Below are 22,911 nucleotides of genomic sequence, written 5' to 3'. Positions count from 1 at the left end.
GTGCACCTAGCCTGGCACAAACGGTGGTGACGTCACCGCCACTTAACAGTGAACGTTGGTTAGTTGTTGCTCGTGTGTTTTCGCCATCGTTGCCACCCCCCTTCCGTGGTGATGGTGGTGGTGGTGGGGGGGGGGGGTGAGGGCGAGGAGGTGGTGCGGAGATCGTGGTGAGCCCGACTTGTCGTCACACACCCATTAGCACGCCGCCGAAACTGGATTCGTTGCGCACAGTGATCTCGCTGCCAAAGCCGTTCTCTACCAAGACGGTCACCTGCTGCCCAGCCTGCACACACACAGAGACAAAGATCCCCCGTATAGTCTCAATACACTTTTGGGGCAAGTGCTGTTAGCATGCACTGATTGAGGTCGGAATGGTGCACGAAGGAGTGGTGGTGGTGGTGGCCAACACCACGCCTGGCCCGACTTTGTCTCCCCGGAGACAGAGGTTTCCACACTGTACCAGGTAGCTACTCAATTTTTGTTTGTGTCGACCTTGGGGAGGCCTTGTATCGGATCAGATATTCATCACGGATTTTAAACTAATTTTGATTTGTGCGGCAAACCGGTCACCCATCTCTTACCGTAGTTTTTCCTGCGGTTATTAGTAACGCTAAACGACTTTAACAACCCTGAATTGCACACACGGATTACAGAGCAGGGTGTGTGTATATGTGGAATGTGTCCGATTTTCAGATTAATCCACAATAATACAAATTTTAAAAAAATCTGACCGAGATAAAAAAAAAATCACTTGATCTGAACATTTAGAGTTTATCTGGAAATTTGATGGCTGATGCTGCTCCTGCCAGATATTTGGCAAGTCCAGCAGCCTCCATATCAACGGTGCTGGATGGCACGAGAGAATTTCAATGCCCTGCTGCTGTGTAGGCAAGGGACCCCTCCCCCCTAGTGGCAGCTGTCCCTGTGCAGCACAATGTACGGGAGCCGAGGGACTGGAGGTACCTGGAGCTGCAGGAGGCCGCTGGCGAACATGGAGAGAGCGCGACCCTCCATCCCCGCACGCCCCTCCAGGGAGCTGCAAAGACAAAGATCGCCCATGTAGCCTTTAACAGACGGTTGGGGCAAGTGCCGTCAGCAAGCACCTACGAAGAGGCCTGCAATATTACTCTCATCACCATCATTATTATTACTGCCATCACCACTATCTCCACCATTACCATCACGTCCATAACCACTACGTATCATCACCACCACGACCACCACCACCATCAAAGACAAATATCCCCCAAATAGCCTGAACAGACTGTTCAGGCAAGTGCTGTTCGTGAGCACCTCTAAATATGAGCAAGGCACACGAGATGGTGGGCGAGTGGCCAACACCACGCACGGCCGCCTTGGTCTCCCCACACCGCACCAGGTACTCATTTAAGGCCGAGTCGACCTAGGGGAGGCTCAGAACCGGCACAGATATAATCGTCACTGGTGTTGGCCGTGAGCGGGAATGGAGCGCTGGTTGGCGGGTTTTGTAGCGCAGCGCGCTCACCGCTACACTACCGCCATAACCCTCACCATCAGCTCCTCACTCACCCCCCTACCCCACAAACTCACCCCCAGGATACGTTTGGGGGGGGGGGGGGGGCGGCGTCTGTCTGAAGAGGAGGGAGGTTGGTTTGTTTTTGTTCACTTGCGGATTTGTTTATCGACTTGTTTTGTTTTGACAAAATCTCATCTTCAAAGGCTCGGAGAGGGAGGGTGGCATTTATTTATATACATGCGTGTATATAAATATGTGTACATTTATTTATTTGTTTTACCCGATTAACTCGATGTTAGAGAGAGAGAGAGAGCGAGCGATTTCCTGCCCAAACGGAGCATCGCGGGCTGGCGGCGGTGCCGGTGGTGCTCATCAGCCGTTTACAGCCCCCGCAGAACCGGCGGTAGGAACCCCGCATTCACAACTTCATGAATTGGCCGCGACAGGTGGAGGAGGGTGCACGACACAACAGCATTTGCCTTGCACAGTGATCCGACCCAAAAAAAAACAATTTTGAATCTTAACATTTTTCGACGAAAGCCCCACACGTTGTTGAAGCGTCGCGAAAGGAGCTACAACTCTTCGTCAGCGGCAGGGGATGCATTCAACGAGGCTCTTCACAGTGACCTGGAGACCTGCGGGCCCGCGACGGTCGTGTGCACGGGTATATTTTCACGCGTCCGTCGGAGAAAAGCCTCCCGGACGCAGGGCCGTGAGCGACGTCTCACTTAGCCGGACGTGGGTCAACACACGGCATTCAGAGGGCTGTGCGGTGAAGCAGACGGCTTTCGGGACTGCGCCTCTCACACCGTTCCCAAGTGAGTGGCGTCAATAAAAACTAAATTATGTTTTTCATTTGACCAGGTAAGGCCCCACTGAGCTGTATATAGCTCTCTTTCAGAAGTGACCTGGCCACAAATGATAGCCCAATGAAACGGCTTATGTGGAAATGTATAGTGGCGAAATACTCTAAAATCGTGTTCAAATCGACGGTGTTTCCGCCCATGGAACGTCTCCCGATCGCAAAGTGTGCTCGCCGTGGGGTGTAGGCCTCGGCAAGGTAAGGTTAAAGGTAAAAGGTAAAAGGTAAAAGCAACGAGCCTACCTTTACCCTACCTTTTACCCTTACCCCATACAAATTACCCGATTACAAGGTAATTACTGGGGTACTACACATGAACAAAGTTTATAACAGGTAAATGCGAGGTAGAACGCTTTATTCATATATAATACTCTCGATGATTCCAATTTTAAATGGAGGCCACGGACTGCGCCACGGAGCTCTTAGCGAGCGGTAAACAGGGTATTTGCCGGGTAATACTTCGCGCTACCTTTATCCTACCCTTTACCTTACCCCTTGGCATGTCGACACCTTTACCCTTTTACCCGGTAAAAAGGGTAAATTACCTTACCTTGCCGAGGCATAAGTGGGGTGTACAAGTGCTCCTTCGTCCGATTCTGCTCTGCACTCGCGTCAATGACCTCGGGAATAAGAAGCTTCGTTTGCTCACCCATCGGGTTCTGCCACCTGCGATTAGCACGGTTGGCTACGTACAGTGCGAAAGAAGTTCAACAATCCTGAAAAAAAGTGTCCGTCTCTTTTGCCTGGTCGCATTTTGGTTCCACGTCGTTTCAACATCTCCAGGTTGACCCCAGTGACCTCGTTATAACCGCATTCCCCTTGCTTAGACTCCCGTGAACTTTGTGGGGTCGTGTATACAGGTCAGGGGTCATTTCCCTCACCTGTGCTGGGGGCAGAGGGCGTCAACGCAGACGAGGACACGCGCGACCTCACGACCCCGTGAACTCCGACCCTTATTCTTCCCCTCCGTCCGCTCTGTGGGGAGGGGGGAAGGGGGAGCAGGTGAGTGAGGTGGGTGAGGTATGAGGGTGCAGGGGGGCAGGTGTGTGTGTAGAGTAGGGGATGTGCTCCCGATTTTTTCACCTTCATCTGTTGAAAAAGAAACGTGAAAACTGGGACAAGAAGCGAAATTTCATCCGAATTAAAACAAAATAATTACAAGCGATTCGAGGCGCAAATTTACATGAACGATGAGGCAATATAAAATAAAGAAATTAATTAGTTCTTATTGTTCAGTGATAGGGTGCGGGTCACGTGCGTATGTGACGGTTGGGGTGGGTCTGTGTGGAGGGGGTGGGGGGGGGGCTGTGTGGAGGGGGTGGGGGGGTTGATTGGAGGGGGTGGGGGGGGCTGTGTGAAGAGGGTGGGGGTTGTGTGGAGGGGGTGGGGGGGTCTGAGTAGAGGGGGTGGGGGGGGGGGGCTGTGTGGAGGGGGTGGGGGGCTGTGTATAGGGGGTGGGGGGGGGGCTGTGTGGAGGGGGTGGGGGGCTGTGTATAGGGGGTGGGGTGGGTCTGTGTGGAGGGGGTGGGGGGGGGGCTGTGTGGAGGGGGTGGGGGGGTTGATTGGAGGGGGTGGGGGGGGCTGTGTGAAGAGGGTGGGGGTTGTGTGGAGGGGGTGGGGGGGTCTGAGTAGAGGGGGTGGGGGGGGGGGGCTGTGTGGAGGGGGTGGGGGGCTGTGTATAGGGGGTGGGGGGGGGGGCTGTGTGGAGGGGGTGGGGGGCTGTGTATAGGGGGTGGGGTGGGTCTGTGTGGAGGGGGTGGGGGGGGGGCTGTGTGGAGGGGGTGGGGGGGTTGATTGGAGGGGGTGGGGGGGGGCTGTGTGAAGAGGGTGGGGGTTGTGTGGAGGGGGTGGGGGGGTCTGAGTAGAGGGGGTGGGGGGGGGGGCTGTGTGGAGGGGGTGGGGGGCTGTGTATAGGGGGTGGGGGGGGGGCTGTGTGGAGGGGGTGGGGGGCTGTGTATAGGGGGTGGGGGGGGGCTGTGTGGAGGGGGTGGGGGGGCTGTGTATAGGGGGTGGGGGGGGGGGCTGTGTGGCGGGGGTTGGGGGGGCTGAGTAGAGGGGGTGGGGGGGCTGTGTAGAGGGGGTGGGGGGGGTTGTGTGGAGGGGGTGGGGGGGTTGAGTGGTAGAGATGGCGGCTCGTTACCGAGGTGCACGTGAGCCGCTAACTGGTAGATGCCGGCGACGGGAGCCGTGAATCGTCCCCTCGTCAGATCCATGCCGCTCCCTCGCACAAACGCACCCTGGCTTACGGGCTGCACGCACAGACACACAAACGACACGCGGCGGACATAGACGTGGATGAATCCTCTCCAGGACCTGTCTCGGCGCACCGAGGGTGAGAGGGTGTGTGTAGGTCACCGAGTAGAGGGTGTGTGCAGGTCACCGAGGGTGAGAGGGTGTGTGCAGGTCACCGAGGGTGAGAGGGTGTGTGTAGGTCACCGAGGGTGAGAGGGTGTGTGTAGGTCACCGAGTAGAGGGTGTGTGCAGGTCACCGAGAGTGAGAGGTGTGTGTAGGCCTCCGAGGGTGAGAGGTGTGTGTAGGTCACCGAGGGTGAGGTGTGTGTAGGTCACCGAGGGTGAGAGGGTGTGTGTAGGTCACCGAGGGTGAGGTGTGTGTAGGTCACCGAGGGTGAGAGGTGTGTGTAGGTCACCGAGGGTGAGAGGTGTGTGTAGGTCTCCGAGGGTGAGAGGGTGTGTGTAGGTCACCGAGGGTGAGGTGTGTGTAGGTCACCGAGGGTGAGAGGTGTGTGTAGGTCACCGAGGGTGAGAGGTGTGTGTAGGTCTCCGAGGGTGAGAGGGTGTGTGTAGGTCACCGAGGGTGAGAGGGTGTGTGTAGGTCACCGAGGGTGAGGTGTGTGTAGGTCACCGAGGGTGAGAGGTGTGTGTAGGTCACCGAGGGTGAGAGGTGTGTGTAGGTCACCGAGGGTGAGAGGTGTGTGTAGGTCACCGAGGGTGAGAGGTGTGTGTAGGTCACCGAGGGTGAGAGGTGTGTGTAGGTCTCCGAGGGTGAGAGGTGTGTGTAGGTCTCCGAGGGTGAGAGGTGTGTGTAGGTCACCGAGGGTGAGAGGTGTGTGTAGGTCACCGAGGGTGAGAGGGTGTGTGTAGGTCTCCGAGGGTGAGAGGTGTGTGTAGGTCACCGAGGGTGAGGTGTGTGTAGGTCACCGAGGGTGAGAGGGTGTGTGTAGGTCACCGAGGGTGAGAGGTGTGTGTAGGTCACCGAGGGTGAGAGGGTGTGTGTAGGTCACCGAGGGTGAGGTGTGTGTAGGTCACCGAGGGTGAGGTGTGTGTAGGTCACCGAGGGTGAGAGGGTGTGTGTAGGTCACCGAGGATGAGAGGTGTGTGTAGGTCTCCGAGGGTGAGAGGGTGTGTGTAGGTCTCCGAGGGTGAGAGGTGTGTGTAGGTCACCGAGGGTGAGGTGTGTGTAGGTCACCGAGGGTGAGGTGTGTGTAGGTCACCGAGGGTGAGAGGGTGTGTGTAGGTCACCGAGGATGAGAGGTGTGTGTAGGTCTCCGAGGGTGAGAGGGTGTGTGTAGGTCTCCGAGGGTGAGAGGTGTGTGTAGGTCCCCGAGGGTGAGAGGGTGTGTGTAGGTCTCCGAGGGTGAGAGGTGTGTGTAGGTCTCCGAGGGTGAGAGGTGTGTGCAGGTCTCCGAGGGTGAGAGGGTGTGTGTAGGTCTCCGAGGGTGAGAGGTGTGTGTAGGTCTCCGAGGGTGAGAGGTGTGTGTAGGTCACCGAGGGTGAGAGGGTGTGTGTAGGTCTCCGAGGGTGAGAGGTGTGTGTAGGTCTCCGAGGGTGAGAGGGTGTGTGTAGGTCTCCGAGGGTGAGAGGGTGTGTGTAGGTCTCCGAGGGTGAGAGATGTGTGCAGGTCTCCGAGGGTGAGAGGGTGTGTGTAGGTCTCCGAGGGTGAGAGGTGTGTGTAGGTCTCCGAGGATGAGAGGTGTGTGTAGGTCTCCGAGGGTGAGAGGGTGTGTGTAGGTCTCCGAGGGTGAGAGGTGTGTGTAGGTCACCGAGGGTGAGGTGTGTGTAGGTCACCGAGGGTGAGGTGTGTGTAGGTCACCGAGGGTGAGAGGGTGTGTGTAGGTCACCGAGGATGAGAGGTGTGTGTAGGTCTCCGAGGGTGAGAGGGTGTGTGTAGGTCTCCGAGGGTGAGAGGTGTGTGTAGGTCCCCGAGGGTGAGAGGGTGTGTGTAGGTCTCCGAGGGTGAGAGGTGTGTGTAGGTCTCCGAGGGTGAGAGGTGTGTGCAGGTCTCCGAGGGTGAGAGGGTGTGTGTAGGTCTCCGAGGGTGAGAGGTGTGTGTAGGTCTCCGAGGGTGAGAGGTGTGTGTAGGTCACCGAGGGTGAGAGGGTGTGTGTAGGTCTCCGAGGGTGAGAGGTGTGTGTAGGTCTCCGAGGGTGAGAGGGTGTGTGTAGGTCTCCGAGGGTGAGAGGGTGTGTGTAGGTCTCCGAGGGTGAGAGGTGTGTGCAGGTCTCCGAGGGTGAGAGGGTGTGTGTAGGTCTCCGAGGGTGAGAGGTGTGTGTAGGTCTCCGAGGATGAGAGGTGTGTGTAGGTCTCCGAGGGTGAGAGGGTGTGTGTAGGTCTCCGAGGGTGAGAGGTGTGTGTAGGTCACCGAGGGTGAGGTGTGTGTAGGTCACCGAGGGTGAGGTGTGTGTAGGTCACCGAGGGTGAGAGGGTGTGTGTAGGTCACCGAGGATGAGAGGTGTGTGTAGGTCTCCGAGGGTGAGAGGGTGTGTGTAGGTCTCCGAGGGTGAGAGGTGTGTGTAGGTCCCCGAGGGTGAGAGGGTGTGTGTAGGTCTCCGAGGGTGAGAGGTGTGTGTAGGTCTCCGAGGGTGAGAGGTGTGTGCAGGTCTCCGAGGGTGAGAGGGTGTGTGTAGGTCTCCGAGGGTGAGAGGTGTGTGTAGGTCTCCGAGGGTGAGAGGTGTGTGTAGGTCACCGAGGGTGAGAGGGTGTGTGTAGGTCTCCGAGGGTGAGAGGTGTGTGTAGGTCTCCGAGGGTGAGAGGGTGTGTGTAGGTCACCGAGGGTGAGAGGGTGTGTGTAGGTCTCCGAGGGTGAGAGGTGTGTGTAGGTCACCGAGGGTGAGGTGTGTGTAGGTCACCGAGGGTGAGGTGTGTGTAGGTCACCGAGGGTGAGGTGTGTGTAGGTCACCGAGGGTGAGGTGTGTGTAGGTCACCGAGGGTGAGAGGGTGTGTGTAGGTCACCGAGGATGAGAGGTGTGTGTAGGTCTCCGAGGGTGAGAGGGTGTGTGTAGGTCTCCGAGGGTGAGAGGTGTGTGTAGGTCCCCGAGGGTGAGAGGGTGTGTGTAGGTCTCCGAGGGTGAGAGGTGTGTGCAGGTCTCCGAGGGTGAGAGGGTGTGTGTAGGTCTCCGAGGGTGAGAGGTGTGTGTAGGTCTCCGAGGGTGAGAGGTGTGTGCAGGTCTCCGAGGGTGAGAGGGTGTGTGTAGGTCTCCGAGGGTGAGAGGTGTGTGTAGGTCTCCGAGGGTGAGAGGTGTGTGTAGGTCACCGAGGGTGAGAGGGTGTGTGCAGGTCTCCGAGGGTGAGAGGTGTGTGTAGGTCTCCGAGGGTGAGAGGTGTGTGCAGGTCTCCGAGGGTGAGAGGTGTGTGTAGGTCACCGAGGGTGAGAGGGTGTGTGTAGGTCACCGAGGATGAGAGGTGTGTGTAGGTCTCCGAGGGTGAGAGGGTGTGTGTAGGTCTCCGAGGGTGAGAGGTGTGTGTAGGTCACCGAGGGTGAGGTGTGTGTAGGTCACCGAGGGTGAGAGGGTGTGTGTAGGTCACCGAGGATGAGAGGTGTGTGTAGGTCTCCGAGGGTGAGAGGTGTGTGTAGGTCTCCGAGGGTGAGAGGTGTGTGTAGGTCACCGAGGGTGAGAGGGTGTGTGTAGGTCACCGAGGATGAGAGGTGTGTGTAGGTCTCCGAGGGTGAGAGGGTGTGTGTAGGTCTCCGAGGGTGAGAGGTGTGTGTAGGTCCCCGAGGGTGAGAGGGTGTGTGTAGGTCTCCGAGGGTGAGAGGTGTGTGTAGGTCTCCGAGGGTGAGAGGTGTGTGCAGGTCTCCGAGGGTGAGAGGGTGTGTGTAGGTCTCCGAGGGTGAGAGGTGTGTGTAGGTCTCCGAGGGTGAGAGGTGTGTGTAGGTCACCGAGGGTGAGAGGGTGTGTGTAGGTCTCCGAGGGTGAGAGGTGTGTGTAGGTCTCCGAGGGTGAGAGGGTGTGTGTAGGTCACCGAGGGTGAGAGGGTGTGTGTAGGTCTCCGACGGTGAGAGGTGTGTGTAGGTCACCGAGGGTGAGGTGTGTGTAGGTCACCGAGGGTGAGGTGTGTGTAGGTCACCGAGGGTGAGGTGTGTGTAGGTCACCGAGGGTGAGGTGTGTGTAGGTCACCGAGGGTGAGGTGTGTGTAGGTCACCGAGGGTGAGAGGGTGTGTGTAGGTCACCGAGGATGAGAGGTGTGTGTAGGTCTCCGAGGGTGAGAGGGTGTGTGTAGGTCTCCGAGGGTGAGAGGTGTGTGTAGGTCCCCGAGGGTGAGAGGGTGTGTGTAGGTCTCCGAGGGTGAGAGGTGTGTGTAGGTCTCCGAGGGTGAGAGGTGTGTGCAGGTCTCCGAGGGTGAGAGGGTGTGTGTAGGTCTCCGAGGGTGAGAGGTGTGTGTAGGTCTCCGAGGGTGAGAGGTGTGTGTAGGTCACCGAGGGTGAGAGGGTGTGTGTAGGTCTCCGAGGGTGAGAGGTGTGTGTAGGTCTCCGAGGGTGAGAGGGTGTGTGTAGGTCTCCGAGGGTGAGAGGTGTGTGTAGGTCTCCGAGGGTGAGAGGTGTGTGCAGGTCTCCGAGGGTGAGAGGTGTGTGTAGGTCTCCGAGGGTGAGAGGTGTGTGCAGGTCTCCGAGGGTGAGAGGTGTGTGTAGGTCACCGAGGGTGAGAGGTGTGTGTAGGTCTCCGAGGGTGAGAGGTGGCCGCCTCGATGCTCTTTGGGAGTCATTTGATCAGGGAATCTTTTCGACGTTAACCAAGTACGAGAGACATGGGGAGCGACGAGGTCAAGCGACCAGGTTGAGTAATGTGGAGGAGGGATGAGGTGGAGGAGGGATGAGGTGGTGTAACAAGGAGGAGCGACGAGACAGAGCGACGAGGTGGAGTGATGAGGTGGAGGAGCGACGGGGCGGTCTCTCCCTCACCGTGTGGAACCCGTGCAGCTGCTTGGCCGACCTCTTCCTCACGCTCAGCGCCGCGCTCAGCTTGCAGTGAAACGCCTCCTGCAGCAGCAGCGGCGGGGGGGGCGACGACGGAGGGGCGCCGGGCCCCCTGGCACGCGGGAGGGGGGCCCTCGCCTCTCCGAGGAGGGGGAGGAGGTCGGGCCCCCCTCTGTGCGGGGGTCCCAGCGAGGGGAGGGGCTGGCACTCGGGGCAGCTCTCGCGGAGGAGGAGCGACGCTCGCCGTCGCGCCGCGTCTAGGGGTCACGGGGGTCGCAAAGGGGTAACAGGGAGGTCAAAGGAGGGTCTAAGGGGTGTCACTGCGATAACGGCTGTGGGCTCTCATGATATTGTTTTCTCCGAGACCAAAGTGCCCTGCAAGCCGTCTGGCTACCATCAAAGATTTGTTCATGAAGCCATCCAGATATATAAACATAGACACAACTTCAACCGAAAGGATGGATAAAAATTGAGCAATCATTGGAAAGATGTTATTAACCAAGTAAAATTTAACAGTTCATAGTTGTTCCATCTTATTTACCGGATACTAGTCTATTTTACCGAGTCATCTTCTTAGGTTTTTTCGGTAAAGTCACGTAGGTAAAACATAAAAATGAATGAAAATAAAATAAAATAAAATCAAAAATCACATTCATTTTGATGTTTTACCTACGTGACTTTACCGAAAAAACCTAAGAAGATGATTCCTTGCAGTCACGAAAGCTTCAAATCTAGAATTATTTTACCGAGTTAATTACATCCTCAGCGTTCAGCAGTGTGGCTATTTTGTTGTGAGTGCTTTCATCCGTTTTGGCGGCAATCGTTGTAGATGCGTCGCTCTAGCCCCCCCCCCGCGCACCTACAGCCCCGCCCACTCCCCCCCCTGCCCAGTATAAACCCCTTGACTCCGGCTTCTCTCCCACTTCAGTAAAATTTATTGCTGTGGTTGTCACACCTGATGATGATTGCTTGTGTTGCAATCGAAACGTCGTAATTTTTTTTCTTTACCTACGTGACTTTACCAAAAGAACCAAAGAGTATGTCACAGAAAGCTCACGGAAGGGTCATACAAAGGAGATCAAGGGACACGGGCACGGTCAAAGGGCACAGGAAGTTTGCAGAGAAGTCACGGGAAGGTCACACGGGAGGTCGCGAGTCGCGGGGAGGTTGCAGGGTCGTGCGTAGTCTGCGGATGTCGTAGCGATTTATCGTGCGGTGCAAGAACCGCGATAATCGCAACGTCCGATTTCATGCTCGTTGCGGTAATATTTAAACTCCTGGAAAAATATTCGAGGAAATGAAAAACTAATCAATAAAACAGCAATTAGCTTATCGTTTTGAATAATTTTCAGTTTGAAATTCGTGATGGGGATGTGGAGGAGGGGTGCCGAGAGTGAGCTGGCCCAGAAGGAGACCAACGGAGACATCGAGAACGATGAAGAGCGATGAACGGAATTGATCGGAAGGAGAGAGAGCGAGGGCAGAGCTGGGTTGGACGCGACCCGCGAGCGATTGGGTTGACGATCAAGGACGCGATGGGAGAAGAACGGAAGCGGTGAGGGAGAGATGGAAGCCCGAGGATTCGGTCGCTCGAGGAGCTGAAGGAAGGGTGGGCGCTGGTGGAAATAAACAAAAAATATTTTCGATTTTTTACTAAACGAAACTATTTTTGTTGTATTTTACTAGGTAAAGCCCACTGAGCTATATAGCTCTTTTTCAGAAGCAACCTGGTCACAAATGATAGCTCAACGAAGTGGCTTATCATCACGTAGAACTTTATAGCAGCCAATTAAAAGCGTGATGTTGATTCTAGATGTGGAGGGAAAAACCGGAGAACCTGAAGAAAAATCTATGGGACCACGGGGAGAGAGACACGCAAACTCCAAATATAAAGGCATCAGGGTCGGGATCGAGCCCACAACCTCCTGCATACCAGGCGAGGTAGTTAACATCTCGCCAAATGAAGAGTGGAGGCCGGAGACGAAGGCTGCCCAGGGCCTCCGCTGCCGAGAGGCCGGGCGCTGGGGAGAAGCGATTGCGTCGCGAGCAAAGACTTCGCGGAGACCTCGCGTCCACTCACCTCTGATCAGTCCACCAAACTCCTTGAGCAAAGCTTCCTGGGTGATCGAGGGCCCCGGGAGCCCAGGGGGACCCGGGGGACCAGGAGGGCCACTGGGGCCTGGGGGTCCACGGGGACCCGCCTGGAGGAAGCAGAGGGATCAATACATAATTTTAGATCTAATCGTCTTCACCGTCACTATCATCACCACTATCATCATCACTGTCATTATCAGACATCGCCATGACCATCGTCATCATCATCTATTATATTATCACTAAATAATACCGCCATCATCAAATGTGGCCATCTTCATCACAACCATCATCAGACATCACCTTCATCAGAACCATCATCATCATCGAGTACTTTTTAAAGGTCGAAGGTCAAATGTTGACCCTGCTCAAATGAACGTGAGGCTGTGCAGTTGGCAGCCCAGAACCAGTGGTGGACATTCCACATTACTATGACAGGGACCAGTCTCCTTGTAGCAACACCATTGTCACTGACATTACCACATCATAAAACTACTCCAATCCCTCCCTGGACTATCCCCTCTCATCTCACTCTACTCCCCTCCACGCACTCTCCTACCTCTCCCCTCTCATCTCACTCCACTCCCCTCCATGCACTCTCCTGCCTCTCCCCTCTCATCTCACTCTACTCCCCTCCACACACTCTCCTACCTCTCCCCTCTCATCTCACTCTACTCCCCTCCACGCACTCTCCTACCTCTCCCCTCTCATCTCACTCTACTCCCCTCCACGCACTCTCCTATCTCTCCCCTCTCATCTCACTCTACTCCCCTCCACGCACTCTCCTGCCTCTCCCCTCTCATCTCATTCTACTCCCCTCCACGCACTCTCCTGCCTCTCCCCTCTCATCTCACTCTACTCCCCTCCACGCACTCTCCGACCTCTCATCTCACTCTACTCCCCTCCACGCACTCTCCTACCTCTCCCCACTCATCTCACTCCACTTCCCTCCACGCACTCTCCTACCTCTCCCCTCTCATCTCATTCTACTCCCCTCCACGCACTCTCCTACCTCTCCCCTCTCATCTCATTCTACTCCCCTCCACGCACTCTCCTACCTCTTCCCTCTCATCTCACTCTACTCCCCTCCACGCACTCTCCTGCCTCTCCCCACTCATCTCACTCTACTCCCCACCACGCACTCTCCTACCTCTCCCCTCTCATCTCACTCTACTCCCCTCCACACACTCTCCTACCTCTCCCCACTCATCTCATTCTACTCCCCTCCACGCACTCTCCTGCCTCTCCCCTCTCATCCCACTCTACTCCCCTCCACGCACTCTCCTGCCTCTCCCCTCTCATCTCACTCTACTCCCCTCCACGCACTCTCCTGCCTCTCCCCACTCATCTCACTCTACTCCCCTCCACGCACTCTCCTACCTCTCCCCACTCATCTCACTCTACTCCCCACCACGCACTCTCCTACCTCTCCCCTCTCATCTCACTCTACTCCCCTCCACACACTCTCCTACCTCTCCCCACTCATCTCATTCTACTCCCCTCCACGCACTCTCCTGCCTCTCCCCTCTCATCCCACTCTACTCCCCTCCACGCACTCTCCTGCATCTCCCCTCTCATCTCACTCTACTCCCCTCCACGCACTCTCCTGCCTCTCCCCACTCATCTCACTCTACTCACCCTCCACGCACTCTCCTACCTCTCCCCTCTCATCTCACTCCACATAATATCAACTGCCCCAACCAAGAGTTTCTGTCAAAGTCCCCACTCAACATTGGCCCAATGGGATGTCGCTTCTTCTCCTCTGCTGCCCCCCAGGGCCCGAAATCTCTTTCCTTCAGACACCCGTGCTGTCGGCTCCCTGCTACAATTCGAGTTCTCCCTCGAGACCTTCCTCGCCGCCTCGGCCTGGCACTTCCTGTCTAGAAAATTAACGTTTTCTGTTCATGTGCACAGCGTCTTGAGATGCCGTCAACATGTATTATACCATCATCACTATCATTATCATTATTGCCATCACCACCGCCATCATCGTTACCATCACCATCACCACCATCACGATCATTATTGCCATCACCACTGCCATCAAAGACAAAGATCCCCCGTATAGCCTTAACAGACGGTTGGGGCAAGTGCTGTTAGCGAGAGCCTATGAAACCTCACCTGACCGCCTTTGTCTCCCTAGTAGCGATGTTTACACACCGCACCAGGTACTCATTTGAGGCTGAGTCGACCTAGAGGAGGCCTAGAACCCATTCAGACAATAGTCACTGGTGTAAGTGGTGTTGGCTATGAGCGGGAATTGTAGCGCAGCGAGGTAACCGTTGCACTAGTCCAGTGTCCTTCGCTAATTTTCAGACGGGGTGGCCACTTTCGCCGATAAGACATCATCAGGGTGGCGAGGGCCGCCGCGCCATTTGCAACCATTGGGGGTTTGTAACAGCAGCACGATGATGACGGGGCCGCACTAAAGGCCACCAGGGGCCGCTAGTGGCCTGTGGGCCGTGCAATGAAGAACGCTGCAGTACACACTCCACCACCAACTACACAACCATCGCCACCACCACCACCAACAACAACCGCAATTCGCCACTAAGTGGCAGTGACATCACCACGGCGCTCGTGCCAGGCTACGTGCACGTTGAGGCCACGTGAAGTGTCGAACGCCCGCCGGCAGGAGGTCACGAGCCAGCCCTAGGTGCCACGGGTCGACTGACTGAGATGACTGAGATGACTGGCCGATGCACCACCTATGCCCCCTATTGTGTCACTACCATCTCCACCGCCACCACCATCTACAACACTACTATCGCCACCACCACCATCTCCAACATCTCCACCACCATCTACACCACCACCACCACCACCATCTCCACCACCATCTCCACCACCATCTCTACACCATCTCCACTATCTTCACCACCACCAACATCTTCTTCACCACCACCACAGCCACCACCACCGCCGCCACCACCATCTCCACCGCCACCACCACCGCCTCCATCCACCGCCGCCACCGCCACAACCACCGCCGCCACCACCACCACCACCACCGTCGCCACCACCGCCACCGCCACCACCATCACCACCACCACCGCCTCCATCCACCGCCGCCACCGCCACAACCACCGCCGCCACCACCACCACCACCACCGTCGCCACCACCGCCACCGCCACCACCATCACCACCACCACCGCCTCCATCCACCGCCGCCACCGCCACCACCACCGCCGCCACCACCGTCGCCACCACCGCCACCGCCACCACCACCGCCACCGCCACCACCACCGTCGCAACCACCATCACCTGCGTCTTGCCCCTGCGCCGCCCCACCAGCTGCTGCTGCTGCTGCTTAACGTGCTGCTCCGAGTGAGCGATGAAGTTCACCCAGCTCCCTCGCGGGTCCACCTTCTACGGGCAACACGGGGGGCGAGTGTGTGCGTGTGTGGTGTGGGTGGGGAGTGTGTGGTGTGCGGGTGGTGAGTGTGGTGTGGGTGTGTGGTATGTGTGTGGTGTGGGTGGGGAGTGTGTGGTGTGCGGGTGGTGAGTGTGGTGTGGGTGTGTGGTGTGTGTGTGGTGTGGGTGGGGAGTGTGTGGTGTGCGTGTGGGGAGTGTGTGGTGTGGGTGGGGAGTGTGGTGTGGGTGTGTGGTGAGTGTGTGGTGTGGGTGGGGAGTGTGTGGTGTGCGGGTGGTGAGTGTGGTGTGGGTGTGTGGTATGTGTGTGGTGTGGGTGGGGAGTGTGTGGTGTGCGGGTGGGGAGTGTGGTGTGGGTGTGTGGTATGTGTGTGGTGTGGGTGGGGAGTGTGTGGTGTGTGTGTGGTGAGTGTGGTGTGGGTGTGTGGTGAGTGTGTGGTGTGGGTGGGGAGTGTGTGGTGTGCGGGTGGGGAGTGTGGTGTGAGTGTGTGGTATGTGTGTGGTGTGGGTGGGGAGTGTGTGGTGTGGGTGGGTGGGGAGTGTGGTGTGGGTGTGTGGTGTGTGTGTGGTGTGGGTGGGGAGTGTGTGGTGTGCGGGTAGGGAGTGTGGTGTGGGTGTGTGGTGTGTGTGTGGTGTGGGTGGGGAGTGTGTGGTGTGCGGGTGGGGAGTGTGGTGTGGGTGTGTGTGTGGTGTGGGTGGAAAGTGTGTGGTGTGCGGGTGGGGAGTGTGCGTGTGTGGTGTGGGTGGGGAGTGTGTTGTGTGTGTGGTGTGGGTGGGGAGTGTGGTGTGTGTGGTGTGTGCGTGTGTGTGGTGTGTGTGGTGTGTGTGTGTGGTGTGTGGGTGTGGTGTGTGGTATGTGTGTGTGGTGAGTGGTGTGTGTGGTGTGTGGTGTGTGTGTGTGTGGTGAGTGGTGTGTGTGGTGTGTGGTGAGTGGTGTGTGTGGTGTGTGTGTACGTGTGTGTGTGTGTGAGTGTGGAGTGGCGAGTGTGGCGTAGTGAGTGTGGCGTGGTGAGTGTGGCGTGGTGAGTGTGGTGTGGCGAGTGTGGTGAGTGTGGCGTGGTGAGTGTGGCGTGGTGAGTGTGGCGTGGTGAGTGTGGCGTGGTGAGTGTGGCGTAGTGAGTGTGGCGTGGTGAGTGTGGCGTGGTGAGTGTGGTGTGGCGAGTGTGGTGAGTGTGGCGTGGTGAGTGTGGCGTGGTGAGTGTGGTGTGGTGAGTGTGGTGTAGTGAGAGGGGGATCAGCATCGTTCATGCTGCAGGAGATTTCTCATGAAGTCCCAGAACTTCACCTTCCCATATTGCAGCTCAATCCACTCCCCACTCTCTCTCTCTACTCTCCCCACTCTCTCTCTACTCTCCCCACTCTCTCTCTACTCTCCCCACACTCTCTCTACTCTCCCCCCACTCTCTCTACTCTCCCCACTCTCTCTCTCTCTACTCTCCCCACTCTCTCTCTACTCTCCCCACACTCTCTCTCTCTACTCTCCCCACTCTCTCTCTACTCTCCCCACTCTCTCTCTACTCTCCCCACACTCTCTCTACTCTCCCCACACTCTCTCTACTCTCCCCACTCTCTCTCTACTCTCCCCACTCTCTCTCTACTCTCCCCACTCTCTCTCTACTCTCCCCACTCTCTCTCTACTCTCCCCACTCTCTCTCTACTCTCCCCACACTCTCTCTACTCTCCCCACACTCTCTCTACTCTCCCCACTCTCTCTCTACTCTCCCCACTCTCTCTCTACTCTCCCCACTCTCTCTCTACTCTCCCCACTCTCTCTCTACTCTCCCCACTCTCTCTACTCTCCCCCCACACTCTCACCTCGGCGCTCCCCGTGCCGTTCCCCATCTCCGTCCTCTGCTGTAACGCTGCGAGGTCGCGACTCATCGCCGCCGCCGCCCTGCTTCTCGTCCTCCCCCCTCTTCCACCTCCTCCGTCTCCTCTTCCACCTCCTCCGTCGCCCCTTCCACCTCGTCCACCTCCTCCACCCGCGGCTCCATCTCCCCGCGCGGCCTCACAGACCGCTGGCCCCACCAGCGTGGCCAACAGCAGCAGCAGCAGGGGACCTCCTCTTGCCATCATTGTCCACACCTCATCCAGGGCGAGGGACGACGACGACTCTGGTCCACCTCGTCAGCTTCTCGTTTCGCCTCCTGCAACCCCTCGTCCACCTGCTCAGCGCGCCATTCACCTCCGTCGGGGTCCTGTTTGCCTCGGGTTCCTTGGCCGTGATAGATCCACTCCGGGTCTTCCTCCTTCGCTCTCCCCCGCGCGGTGTGGGGGAGGGGGGGCGGTGTTTGACGACTGGGTACCCTCCGAGTCAATTGAGTCGTTGTTGAATTAGTAAATCAAGCACGGAGGTGTGCGCTTGTAATCTTGTAGATGTAGCCTCCAAACGCAGCAAACGTCACTGCCAACATCACCGGGCTCTGAGTTGCAGCGGACCCGCCTCCTCTTTTAAACACGCGGAGTGAGCAACCACGGGTCCGCCTCCTCCTCCTCCTCCCACCTCACCCACAGCTGTCTTCCCCGTCTACCTACCCACTCACCTACCTCACTCAGCCACCCACCTACCTCACTCACCTACCTCACTCAGCCACCCACACACTCACCTACCTCACTCAGCCACCCACACACTCACCTACCTCACTCAGCTACCCACCCACCCACTCACCTACCTCTCAACTTAACTACTCTCACCCACCTCACTCAGCTACCCACCCACCTCACTCAGCCACCCACCCACACACACCCACCTCACTCAACTTCACCACTCTCACCCACCTCACTCAGCCAATCACCTACCTCACTCAACTACCCACCCACCCACCGACTCACCCACCTCACTCAGTTACCCACCCACTCACTTACCTCACTCAGCTACCCACCCACTCACTTACCTCACTCAGCTACCCACCCACTCACTTACCTCACTCAGCTACCCACCCACTCACTTACCTCACTCAGCTACCCACCCACTCACTTACCTCACTCAGCTACCCACCCACTCACAAACAGCAGCAGTGTGCTGCAGACTCACCCCAATCCATCATCTTCCCATCTCTATATACAGCTCACCCTCCTCACCTACCCACTCACCTACTCACCTCCTCTTCAAATCACCCACCCACCCAATAATACTCCCACCCACTCTCCATCCAACCCCCCCCCCCCCCCCCATTTACTCACCAATCAATCCACAAACCCACTCACCCGTTAACTCACCCACGCACAAACCAATCCACTAACCCACTCACTCTTCCACTCACCCATCCTCTCGCTCACCCACCCACTCATCATCTCACCAACCAATCCACCCACTCGCTCATTCACTGACGAACCGATCCATCTACGCACTCTCGAACTCACCCACTCACCCACTCCTCCATTCACTCAACACAAAATCCACCCACTCTTGACACACTCACCCACTCACTGAACTACCCACCCACTCACCTCAACTCAACTTACTCACCCACTCACCTATCGCACTCACCCGCTCCACTCACCTACCTGAACCACTCACCCGCTCACCCACTCACCCGCTCCACTCACCTACCTGAACCACTCACCCACTCACCTACCTCAACCACTCACCCACTCACCTACCTCAACCACTCACCCACTCACCTACCTCAACCACTCACCCACCTCAACCACTCACCCACTCCACCCACCTACTTCAACCACTCACCCACTCACCTACCTCAACCACTCACCCACCTCAACCACTCACCCGCTCACCCACCCACCTACATCACCCACTCATCCACCTCAAACACTCACCCACCCACCTACCTGAACCACTCACCCACTCCACTCACCTACCTCACCCACTCACCCGCTCACCTACCTGAACCACTCACCCACCCACCTACCTGAACCACTCACCCACTCCACTCACCTACCTCACCCACTCACCCACTCACCTACCTCACCCACTCACCTACCTCACCCACTCACCTACCTCACCCACCTACCTCACCCACTCACCTACCTCACCCACCCACCTACCTCACCCACTCACCCACCTCAACCACTCACCCACTCACCCACTCACCCACCTCAACCACTCACCCACCTCAACCACTCACCCACTCACCTACCTCACCCACTCACCTACCTCACCCACTCACCTACCTCACCCACTCACCCACTCACCTACCTCACCCACTCACCTACCTCACCCACTCACCCGCTCACCTACCTGAACCACTCACCCACTCACCTACCTCACCCACTCACCCACTCACCTACCTCACCCACTCACCTACCTCACCCACTCACCTACCTCACCCGCTCACCCACTCACCTACCTCACCCACTCACCTACCTCACCCACTCACCCACCCGCCCGGCCAGGTGAGCACTCGGCGCCCCCTTGTGGACGCGAGGGGTCCTCACGGGAGGGCCTTAAACACAAATGAACCACAAACAATTTTGTATTTATTTTATTTTAGCAGGTAAGGCCTACGAAGCGGTACACTTCTGTTTCAAAAGCGACCTGGCCACACATGACAGCTTCAACGAGTGGCTTAACATCGCGTGGAAATGTATAGCAGCAAAAATACTCTAAATGTGGAGGGCAAAACCGGAGGATCCGGAGAAAAATCCACGCGACCACGAGAAGAGAGACACGCAAAGTCCAAATATACAGCAGCAGACGTCAGGGTCGAGATCGAACCCACGACCTCCTGCACACCTGGCGATGGAGTTAACGTCTCGCCACCGCGTGGTCCCCACCTGATTGGACTCCCCAAGTTCATCTTCTTAAGCTCATATTCTTGGTTCTTTCGGTAAAGTCACGTAGAAGGGAAATAATAACATAATACAAATTTAACAATAAAATTATCACGACGTTTCGATTGCAACACAAGCAATCATCATCAGGTGTGAAAACCACAGCAAGACAATTTGAAAATTTGAAAAAGATAATTTATTGTTAAATTTTTATGATTTTATTATTTCCCTACTACGCGACTTTACCGAAAGAGCCAAGAATATGAATCCCTGCAGTCACGAAAGCTATACATTCTTAAGCTTAGTTCGTGAAAATCTTTTTTTTTTACTTTTACAGATTTTTATTTGAGCGATTAGAACGATTTAGAGTCACCGGAGACAAATAAAAAAAAGTATTATAGTGAAGTCAGCGTATCGATCACTGCCGTCATCGAATCTACCGTTATCAAAATTCACATCGTAAAAATCGACATCGTCACCAAAGAAAATGTCACTGTTACAAAGTGATTTCCTGCTCAAGAAATGAGGGTCGATACAGTAACTCACTATCCCGCGTAACAGCTCTGAGCGGCGAGCGGTGGAAATTCCTCGTTCCTATGGCGAGGGGTGATGGTCTGAGTCAACCCCCCAATGCCCAACCAGGAGTTGAACCCGCGACCTTCAGAACTTGCGACTTTGGCTCGCTCCACCGCCGAGCCAAGTCGTCGTCGTCATCGTCATGAAATCAACATCACGCGTGCACGTCGTGGTGGAGTGCACGGCACAATCACACAGACACACACAAAGACAAAGATCCCCCGTGTAGCCTTTGCGGACCGTTGGGGGCAAGTGCTGTAAGCGAGCAGCACCCACGAAGCCCGCGCCCGCCCGCCCGCCTTTGTCTTCCCAGTGGCGATGTTCACACACCGCACCAGGTACTCAGTTGAGGCTGAGTCGACATAGGGGAAGCCCAGTACCAGTTCAAAGACAAAGATCCCCGTATAGTCTTAACAGACTGTAGGGGCAAGTGCTGCTAGCGAGCACCTATGCAGGCCGGAACGGCACACAAAGGGGGTGGATGGCCATCACCACGCCCGGCCGCCTTTGTCTCCCCAGTGGCGATGTTTACACATCGCACCAGGTACTCATTTGTGGCTGAGTCGACCTAGGGGAGGCCCAGGACCGGTTCAGATAATCGTCACCGGTGTTGGCCGTGAGCGGGAATCGAACCCGGGTCGCCAGGTTCGTAGCGCAGCGCTAACTGCTACGCCACCGCTCCCCACAGTACCAGTCCACACACACGCACACACAGACACAAAGATCTCCGTCATATTGCACGCAAATTGTCGTATTTGAGTAAAGCACGGCGGGACGGGAGCGTGGCCCAGCACAATGCCCCAGCCACCTTTGCCTCCAGCGGTGCTGAAGTTTCACACGACGACACAAATGCACCAGGTCGTTATTTCAGGCCAAGTCGACCTCGAGGGAGGACATCGGAAGCGGGTCAGAGGTCGCTCGCCACTGACGCGAGCCGTGGCAGGAGTTGGCGGCGGTGCCAACTCTTGCGCCACCGCTCCTCACGCGCGCGCACATGTCTCGGCGCTACTCACACCAATATTTACATTCCGTCACGATTATATTTGGCAAAATGATGGCCTCCTTGTATAGGTGCCCGGTAAAAAACAAGATAATAATTTGTGGGGGGCGGGGTTGAAAGGGGGGGGGGCACGGGGGTTACCTTCGAAAGCGACAGAACAACAAAGAAGGTCGCCACGAACAGCGCGAACTGCGGTGGACCGAGAAACTGACACGTGCCAAGGGCACGGGCTCAACACAGTGACGTCAGGCACGGGTTGACCACAGTGACGTCAGGCACGGGTTGACCACAGTGACGTCAGACACGGGTTCACCAGTGACGTCAGGCACGGGTTCACCAGTGACGTTAGGCACGGGTTGACCACAGTGACGTCAGGCACGGGTTCACCAGTGACGTTAGGCACGGGTTGACCACAGTGACGTCAGGCACGGGTTGACCACAGTGACGTCAGGCACGGGTTGACCACAGTGACGTCAGACACGGGTTCACCAGTGACGTCAGGCACGGGTTCACCAGTGACGTTAGGCACGGGTTGACCACAGTGACGTCAGGCACGGGTTCACCAGTGACGTTAGGCACGGGTTGACCACAGTGACGTCAGGCACGGGTTGACCACAGTGACGTCAGACACGGGTTCACCAGTGACGTCAGGCACGGGTTCACCAGTGACGTTAGGCACGGGTTGACCACAGTGACGTCAGGCACGGGTTCACCAGTGACGTTAGGCACGGGTTGACCACAGTGACGTCAGGCACGGGCTCACCACAGTGACGTCAGGCACGGGTTCACCAGTGACGTTAGGCACGGGTTGGCCACAGTGACGTCAGGCACGGGTTCAATACAGTGACGTCAGACACGGGCTCACCAGTGACGTCAGGCACGGGTTCACCGCAGTGACGTCAGGCCGCCACGTGGCCTGCCAGCAGTGACCTCACCCCCTCTCGTTCTTTGGGCATCGTACGAATGCGCAGTACGTGCGTCGAACTTCCTTCGCGCCGTACGTAGCCAACCGTGATCATCGGAGATGCGTGGGAAAGACAACAAACTGCTTCACCACCACCATTTATTGAAAAATTATTTATTTAAAGCTGTTCTTTGTGTTTAATTTGTTGTCCATCCCCCGTACCTCCAATTAGCACGGTTGACTACGTACGGCGCGAAAGAAGTTAAACGTACACCACCACCACCGCCATCGTCATCAATCAGCCACGGCCAATCCACATGCCTCCTCCCGCAAGTCACTGCCGCCACAACCGCCTCTCACCCCGCTACGATGTAAGAAATCTACCCTGGCACCCCCCCCCTGCACCTCCCCTGCACCCTCCCTGCACCCCCCCTGCACCCCCCCAGCACCCCCCCCCCTGCACCCCCTCCTCCCCAGCACCCCCCCCCGAGCACCCCCCCCTGTACCCCCACCCCTGCACCCCCCCCCCCCTGCACCCCCCTGCACCCCCCTGCACCCCCCCTGCACCCCCCCCCTCCCGAGCACCCCTCCAGCACACCCCCCCTGCACCCCCCCTGCACCCCCTCCCCTCCCGAGCACCCCCCTGCACCCCCCCCCTGCACCCCCCAGCACCTCCCAGCACCCCCCCCCCCCTGCACCCCCCCCCCCAGCACCCCCCTG

General features: G+C 57.1%; 1 protein-coding gene across 1 annotated transcript; it reads right to left on the bottom strand.

Moving 5' to 3' along the window:
- Nucleotides 1–17,390, bottom strand: LOC144942871 (adipolin-like). The gene is made up of 8 exons (XM_078869878.1): nt 16,793–17,390; nt 14,870–14,971; nt 11,591–11,711; nt 9,496–9,767; nt 4,498–4,606; nt 3,239–3,332; nt 964–1,036; nt 1–283 (listed from the first exon to the last, which is right to left on the bottom strand). Exons 1-8 carry the CDS (start codon nt 17,051–17,053, stop codon nt 185–187), a joined length of 1,131 nt encoding a protein of 376 aa, XP_078726004.1. The 5' UTR covers nt 17,054–17,390; the 3' UTR covers nt 1–184.
- Between the last annotated feature and the right edge of the window lie 5,521 nt (nt 17,391–22,911).

Source organism: Lampetra fluviatilis, chromosome 28 (assembly GCF_964198595.1).
Source record: "Lampetra fluviatilis chromosome 28, kcLamFluv1.1, whole genome shotgun sequence".
Classification (NCBI taxonomy): domain Eukaryota; kingdom Metazoa; phylum Chordata; class Hyperoartia; order Petromyzontiformes; family Petromyzontidae; genus Lampetra; species Lampetra fluviatilis.
The sequence above is the reverse complement of the archived record's forward strand: the minus strand, read 5'-3'. Positions and strand labels throughout refer to the sequence as shown.

Bases quoted from the DNA above. Each gene is read 5' to 3' on its own strand.
- LOC144942871 (XM_078869878.1), bottom strand. From the start codon at position 17,053: ATGATGGCAAGAGGAGGTCCCCTGCTGCTGCTGCTGTTGGCCACGCTG. The intron at 14,972-16,792 runs GTGAGAGTGTGG...TGCCCGTAGAAG, and splicing joins ACGGCACGGGGAGCGCCGAG to GTGGACCCGCGAGGGAGCTG. The intron at 284-963 runs GTACCTCCAGTC...GTGTGTGTGCAG, and splicing joins GCGGCCTCCTGCAGCTCCAG to GCTGGGCAGCAGGTGACCGT.